Source organism: Stomoxys calcitrans, unplaced genomic scaffold, assembly GCF_963082655.1.
Source record: "Stomoxys calcitrans unplaced genomic scaffold, idStoCalc2.1 SCAFFOLD_189, whole genome shotgun sequence".
NCBI lineage: Eukaryota > Metazoa > Arthropoda > Insecta > Diptera > Muscidae > Stomoxys > Stomoxys calcitrans.
Genome location: NW_026739135.1, coordinates 23,672 through 32,270, shown reverse-complemented (window position 1 = coordinate 32,270; position 8,599 = coordinate 23,672). Strand labels below are relative to the sequence as shown.

At 36.7% G+C, this 8,599-nt stretch overlaps 1 protein-coding gene across 1 annotated transcript; it reads left to right on the top strand.

Moving 5' to 3' along the window:
* Positions 1 to 2,221: 2,221 nt before the first annotated feature.
* LOC131998381 (uncharacterized) lies at positions 2,222 to 4,951 on the top strand (the record flags this gene model as incomplete). Its single annotated transcript, XM_059370666.1, has 3 exons — positions 2,222 to 3,073; positions 3,155 to 3,302; positions 3,375 to 4,951. Coding segments are annotated over exons 1-3 (2,577 nt in total), but the record flags the coding sequence as incomplete, so codon positions are not given.
* Positions 4,952 to 8,599: the final 3,648 nt, after the last annotated feature.

The following is an 8,599-nucleotide window of genomic DNA, read 5'->3' as shown; positions in this document are numbered from 1 at the left end:
CCCCTCAATGTCCGTGCCAAATTTGGTCCAAATCGGACCATATTTCGATATAGCTGCTATGGGGGCATAAATTATGCATTTTTAACCGGATTATGTGGAAAGGTAGTTTACATATATTCCCGAGGTGATGGGAATCCAAAGTTGGAACTTAACGCCTTTTTACTTGTTTTTTATACCCTACACCACCACTGTGGTACAGGGTATTATAAATTTGTGCATTCGCTTGCAACGCTAGACAAGCTAGACCCATCGACAAGTATACCGATCGGCTTCGAATCACTTCCTGATTCGATTTAGCTATGTCCGTCTGTCTGTCCGTCTGTCCTTGTATTCTTGTAATCAAGGTACAGGTCGTATTTGTTGTCCGATTTTCACAGAATTTTGCTTAAGTACCTTTTTTGGTCCAAGGACGCTATGGATTTAGAAAAAATCGGTCCAGATATAGCTCCCATATATATCTTTCATCCGATGAGCCCTTTTAAAGCTGTAGAAGCCACAATTTTGGTCCGATCCTTAAAAAATTTTGCTCAAAATGTTTATTTTTTGACGTCCGAATATGTGCGCAAAATTTTATCAAAATCGGTTCAGATGTAGATATAGCTCCCATATATATCTTTCATCCGATATGCCCTTTTAAAGCTGTAGGTGCCACAATTTTGTTCCGATCTTTACCAAATTTAGCATGATGTTTCGTGTGACATCTTAATACGTATGCAAAATTGCAATCCAAATCGGTTCAGATTTAGATATAGCTCCCACATATAACTTTCATCCGATTTGACCTATAAAGACTGTAAAAAGCACAATTTTGGTCCGATCTTTACCAAACTTGGCACGAAGTACTTTTTTGACGTCCTAGTGTGTGTGCGACATTTCATCAGAATCGGATCAGATTTATATATCTCTCCCATATAAATCTTTCATCCGATATGGTCTTTTAAAGCTGTAGAAGGCACAATTTTGGTCCGACCTTTATCAAATTTGGCATGAAGTGGTTTTTTTGACGTCCTAGTGAGTGTGCGACGTTTCATCGGAATCGGATCAGATTTATATGTAGTTGCCATATATATATTTCATCCGATATGATCTTTTAAGGCTGTAGATCTTTGGTTTGATCTTTACCAAATTTGACATGAAGTGCTTTTTTTGACGTCTTAGTGTGTGTGCGACATTTCATCAGAATCAGATCAGATTTATATATAGAGCTCCCATACATATATTTTTCATCCGATATGCCCTTTTAAAGCAGTAGTAGCCACAATTTTGGTCCCATCCTTACAAAATTTTGCATGTTTTATTAGACGTCGCACTACATGCAAAAAATGTCATTAAAATCGGACCAGATTTAGGTAAAGTTCCCATATATATCTTTTAATCGTTTTGACTTTTGAGGCTGTAGTGACTAAAATTTTGGTCCGATCGGTACAAAATTTTTCATGAGATGTTTTTATTGAGATCCCAATACGCGTGCATTTAATCAAAATCGAACCAGATTTAGATAAAACTCCCATAGATATCATTTATGCGTTTGGACTTTTAATTTCGAATTTTCTGTTCCATATTTCAATAGGTATCCAAAATTAAAGTCTGACTTAATTTGGATATAAGTGCTATATATTAAAAGTATTAGGTATAATCGATGGTGTAGGGTATTATATAGTCGGCTCCGCCCGACTTTTGCCTTTCCTAACTGGATTTTTCTTGTCCTACGTGTAAGTTTCGTTTTTATACCCTCCACCATAGGATGGGGGGTATACAAATTTCGTCATTCTGTTTGTAACTACTCGAAATATTCAGGCAGGATCAACTGTAAAAATTGAAAGGGATCTAAATGAAAATCAACAGGTCGATCGAAAAGTTATGATGCAATTGAAAACTGACATTTTATTGAAAAGCAAAACTCACAGAGTGATGGTAAAAAATTCGTCTATTAAGATTGGTACGCAATGGATGTCGTGGAATAGCAACAAAATACTTGTCAGTGGAGATAAGAAAGCAGCAGATATACTGAAAGAACTATATGGAGAAATCATCGAAGACGTGAGTTTAAACTATCACCAATTGCTTCAAAATCGAATCAAAAAAACTAATAAGAAACAATGTGTGTACCTTTAAAGACTTAGATATAAGTTATCCTATAAACATAAAAATATTGTCTTATAACATACATGGCCTAGCAAACAAGGTTCTATTTGCAGATTTCTTTGCCTATATAAAAACTATGGATATCGTTGCTTTACAAGAAACCCATGTCTGCGCTGATAGCTTTGAACGCTTTAAAATTTACTTCGGAGAGTTTGAGCAGAAATGGATACCAGCTACGAGACAAAGTAATTACGGAAGAGGTATAGGAGGATATTTTCTGGGAATCAAAAAGGATTTGCGGATAAAGGGTTTCAATAGTACATTCCAAACTATAGAGAATATGTGTGTTATTTGCATAAAAACTCAAAACACGGCATTCACTATTATACCTATCTATATGAGATCAGCAATGTGGGAAGAAACATACGAAATCGTAAAAAATGTAACCCGGCACAGTGAAGTTGTAAATCCAATAGTCATTGGAGATCTTAACGTCAGAATTGGGAACATGCAGATACTCCTAGATGAGGTATATAAAGAAGAATTTTCGGCAGGTTTTGAGAAAAGAAAGTCCAAGGATATTATTATAAATAACAGAGGAAGACAGTTTTTGGACCTGTGCTATGACTCTGGATTGTTTGTTATCAACGGTATGACGGCGGGTGATGAAAATGGAGAGTTTACGTTTGTTAGTGGCGTTGGCGAATCAGTTAACGATATATGTGCCGTCAGTCAAGATCTTTTGAAATTTGTAGAAAAATTTAATGTAGATGATAAAATGTGGTCAGACCACTTTCCAATAATTCTGACTCTGAAAATGCTTACAAAAGAGAACAAATCAAAACTTTTACCTAAATTGCATTGGAACCCCAAAGGTTTAGCAAAATACCAATCCAAAGTATCATCAGTTTTACAAGATAGAAAACAAACAACAATATCGTTTACCTGCGGAGACATAGTAAAGATAATAAAAGAGGCTCACTATGATGTAAGTGTAAAAAGCCAAGAATTCACTCCAAAACAAAAATGGTTTAATATAACGTGCCATAAAACAAGAATACTTGTTCAGGCCACACTCAAGAAATACAGGGCCAACAGTAGCGAGGAAAATAGACTGGAGTATCGGGATCAAAGGCAAAAATATAAGGAAATCTGTCAAAAAGCTAAAGACTCTTACTATAAAATCATAGAAAGCAACCTAGAAAGAGTGCAAAATAGCAAAGAGTGGTGGAAAATTGCCTAAGAAATAAGAAACACGAACTACTATCAAGAAATTAAATCTTCTGCAGAAGATCTACAAACGCACTTCAAAAATCTATTAAATCCTCACCAAGAGCAATCAGACATCCAATATGCACACAATTTGCAATTTTATCACGAGCTGGACACGCCAATAACACTGTCGGAAGTCAAAAAAGTTTTGAGTAAAACAAAAGACCATAAGGCTCCTGGCGAGGATAGAGTGCCATACGAATTTTTTAAAAATGCACCAAATGATCTATTGGCAGAAATTGTGAATACGTTCAATACCTTGTACGACTCCGGTTGTGTTGATGAATCATTACTCAGGACTATCATTTATCCAATTTTCAAAAAGGGGGATAGAACCTTGTCGTGCAACTATAGAGGTATTGCATTTATGAATTGTATTGCAAAAATAATGATGGGCATACTTAATGAAAGACTGTCACTATGGTCGGAGAAACATAAGATACTAAATGAGTATCAAGCAGGTTTTCGTAAAAATTATAGCACGTCTGACAATATTTATAACCTATCCTCAATCGTACATTTGAATTTCAGCCAAAAAAAGAAAACGTATGCTTTTTTCGTTGACTTTAAGGCGGCGTTCGATAACATTTCAAGGAAAGCGCTCATATTCAAACTGCAATCGATAGGCATGTCAACGAAAGCTGTAAGATTTATCGAAAACGTTTATAAAGACACAACATCAGCAGTGTGGACCGGAAATGAATTGTCGGAATACTTCAATACTACGTCAGGTGTCAAACAAGGATGCCTACTCTCACCGCTATTATTTGCTCTGTACCTAAATGACCTGCATGACACTCTAGAAGGCGGAGTTAACCTAAATGGATTAAATGTAAGATTACTTCTATATGCCGATGACATCGTAATACTAGCCGATGAACCAAATGTGCTACAACAAATGATCTACAACTTGGAAGAGTATTGTAAACTATGGACAGTCGAAGTAAATTTAAATAAATCAAAAATTATGGTATTTAGAAAAGGTGGGAGAATAGCCAGAAATGAAAACTGGACATTTAAATCGAATCCTGTGACGATAACATCGGAATATTGTTATCTAGGAGTAACATTAACACCATCCATGAGCTTTAGCAAGCATGTTGAAAAAAGGAATCAAGCAGCAAAAACTAGTATAAATAGCACATGGAACGACTTTCTAAAAAAACAGGATGTACCACTTCAATCTAAGTGGAAACTCTTTCTAGCCGTTAGCAGATCAATACAATCATACGCTGCGCAAGTATGGGGTTACAAACACTTTGAGGAAGTTGACAAGCTGCAGACATATTTCATCAAGAGAATGCTTAATCTCCCAGATTGCATACCAACATACGCCATAATGCTAGAAACTTCCATCGAAAATGGACATATATTTACACTAGATTTAAACATAAGATATGTGTTTAAAACTCTATTTGAGTACGACGAATCTCGTCTACCATTTCTTCTTTCAAAGAAAATACTGCAGAACAAATTATCCTGGGTAAAACGCCTAAATGAAATGGGAGCGGAACATGATATTGAGTGGTCAATAAACAATCTGAACAAAACAACTTGGAAAGAAAACGGAACTAAACTGCTACAAGCACTAAGAGTAAAGAATTATAATATATATATGTCGAGAAAGCAGAGCACAAGTAGGATATACAGAAATTTAGATCCTATGCAAGGAGCAAACTATTTAAAAACATCATATAAGATCGAAGACATAAGATGCATACTACAGATCAGAACAGAAACAACGATTCTAAATGGTAATATATACAGGAACAATGGATCCGAAATATGTTCGCTCTGCAACACAATGGAGATAGAAAACGTGGAACACTTCATAGGCCGGTGCCCGGTGTTAAAAGAAATTAGGAAAATATATTTTAACAAGGAAATATTAACAGAAAACGAAGTAATAAGTCTTCTTGATGGCGCAGTTGTAGAATGGACACGGCTTGCAAAATACACCAAAATGGCTATGAGATACAGGCTAAATCTGATAAATGAATTCAACTATTAAACTGAATATTATCTGTATATATATGTATAACAATAGCAAAACCCCATATGCAGACTAACGACAATATGTCATGTCTTAGAGATTAATATTAAGTATTTATTTATATATTGTACAAAATCTTACCACACATTGTATACATAAAGAATTATGAAAATAAATACTACTACTACTACTACTACTACTACTCGAAATATTCGTCTGAGACCCCATAAAGTATATATATTCTTGACCCTCGCGACATTTTATGTCGATCTAGCCATGTCCGTCCGTCCGTCCGTCCGTTCGTCTGTCTGTCGAAAGCACGCTAACTTCCGAAGAAGTAAAGTTAGCCGCTTGAAATTTTGCACAAATACTTTTTATTAGTGTAGGTCGGTTGGTATTGTAAATGGGCTATATCGGTAAATGTTTTGATATAGCTGCCATATAAACCGATCTTGGGTCTTGACTTCTTGAGCCTCTAGAGTGCGCAATTCTTATCCGATTGGAATGAAATTTTGCACGACGTGTTTTGATATGATATCCAACAACTGTGCCAAGTATGGTTCAAATCGGTCCATAACCTGATATAGCTGCCATATAAACCGATCTTGGGTCTTGACTTCTTGAGCCTCTAGCGTGCGCAATTCTTATCCGATTGAAATGAAATTTTGCACGACGTGTTTTGTTATTATATCCAACAATTGTGCCAAGTATGGTTCAAATCGGTCCATAACCTGATATAGCTGCCATATAAACCGATCTTGGGTCTTGACTTCTTGAGCCCCTAGAGGGCGCAATTCTTATCCGATTGAAATGGAATTTCGCACGACGTGTTTTGTTATGATACCCAACAACTGTGCCAAGTATGGTTTAAATCGGTTCATAACCTGATATAGCTGCCATATAAACCGATCTTGGGTCTTGACTTCTTGAGCCTCTAGAGGGCACAATTCTTATCCGATTTGAATGAGTTTTTGCACGAAGTATTTCGTCATGATATCCAACAACTGTGCCAAGAATGGTTGAAATCGGTCCATAACCTGATATAGCTGTCATATAAACAGATCTGGGGATTTGACTTCTTAAGCTTGTAGAGGGCGCAATTCCTATCCGATTTGGCTGAAATTTTGCATGACGTATTTTATTTTTACTTTTAACAACTGTGTCAAATAAGGTTCAAATCGGTTCATAACCTGATATAGCTGTCATATAAACCGATCTGGGATCTTGACTTCTTGACCCCTAGAGGTCGCAATTATTATCCGATATGCCTGAAATTTTGTACGACGGATCCTCTCATGACCATCAACAAACGTGTTTATTATGTTCTGAATCGGTCTATAGCCCGATACAGATCCCATATAAATCGATCTCTCTATTTTACTTCGTGAGCCCCAACGGGCGCAATTCTTATACGAATTGGCTGAAATTTTACACAGGTCTCCAACATATAATTTAATTGTGGTCCGAACCGGACCATGTCTTGATATCGTTTTAATAGCAGAACAACTCTTTTCTTATATCCTTTTTAGCCTAAGAAGAGATGCCGGGAAAAGAACTCGACAAATGCGATCCATGGTGGAGGGTATATAAGATTCGGCCCGGCCGAACTTAGCACGCTTTTACTTGTTCTGTCTTGTATCGTTCTGTGGTATATGTTTATCTGCACCCTCTACTTGTTTATCTTTGCACCCTCTACTTGTTTTCTGCTTTCTTCTAGGAACCTACGGTCTCCGAGTGAAGAACCTATAGGCGCAAGTTGCACCAACCTAACCAAACCTTACCTAACCAGAATGGTCTTCTCAACTGATGCCTGGTTTGGATGTTGGCAAATAATTGCATGAGCCGTACGAAGTTACCAAGGAGCAAAGAGAGAAAGGGCGGATGTTAGAGCCCTTTCTCTTTGCTAAATACCTTTAATTCCAAATTTCCATCATTCCCTTAAATTCCCTTCCACACTTGTTCATTGTCAGGAAATTCAATTCCCTAAACAATTTATGTGCTTACTCTGCGGCGTATAGGAACACACTCTACTCGGTCTTTACATTTTTATTATAAATAAATGAAATCAATACCACGACCGACTAACCAACATATCCTCTGGCTGTCACACTTTCCAGCCATCCAGGGCCGTCATTAATTCACCCACACATAAGAACTGCACAAACGGAAAGTTGTAGCTGGAGCATCCTTCTTGCCATACATATTCAGTTGTGCGTATAGTTATATTTTATTGTTATAACGACAAATGATCTAATTAAAAAATCATTAAAATGTCACAACACAATACCACAGCCAAGGCAACAACGAGAGACAAAGAGAAGAAGCAACTAACCTACGAGCAATTCTAACACCATCACTGGCCATATCCTTGTGCTGGCATTCAAGTAAGGAAAAAGAACCATAAGGAATAATTAAATGGAGTTGACATGATTTCACAGTAACTCACTGTGTAGCACGTTCCATGAAATTGTTCACATTTGCTTGTTGTGTACATACTCGCACTCGTTTGTGCCAACAATGAATAGTTAATAAAACATCCAAACGTTTGAGGCAATGAGTAATTTTTGTTTTGCTTTGTTACCATGACGTTGTACTTTAGAGGAAGATATATATTTTAAGATGGAAATGGCTTCCGGTGATGAGCAACATATCGAGGATTTATTTACCTCATTAGGATGTGAAAAATGGTTAGTAGTTGAAAGACAACCAGGGGGGAGAGAAGTCTTTGAGGCTTAATTAATGCAAAACCAAGTAAAAATTTGGTAATAATAGGAAAAATAATTGATGCAGATCAATTTCGCCAGATTCTCCAATGCGGATGTTAGAGACTGTCTACAGCTGAGTCATGGTGATACCTTTGACTTAAACAAAACAAATAAGGTAAGACAAAAGTCACTTGATGTCCACCTAACGATACCCTATACTACCTCACTATAAGTGTGAATTTGACGATGTCATAATATCGAATGCTATATCTAAATCTGAACCTATTTTGATATTATCCACTAGAAATGTCAAGAGATATAAGAACAAGTAAAATGGCGTTAAGTTCGGCCGGGCCGAACTTTGGATACCCACCACTTCGAGTATATATGTAAACCACCTTTCGTCAAAATTCGGTGAAAAATTCATTCTTTATGCCCCATAGCAGCTATATTGGTCTTTTAAGTAGCTATATCTAAAAATAAACCGATCTGAACCATATAGGACAGGGATGTCGAAAAGCCTAACATAAGTCACTGTGTCAAA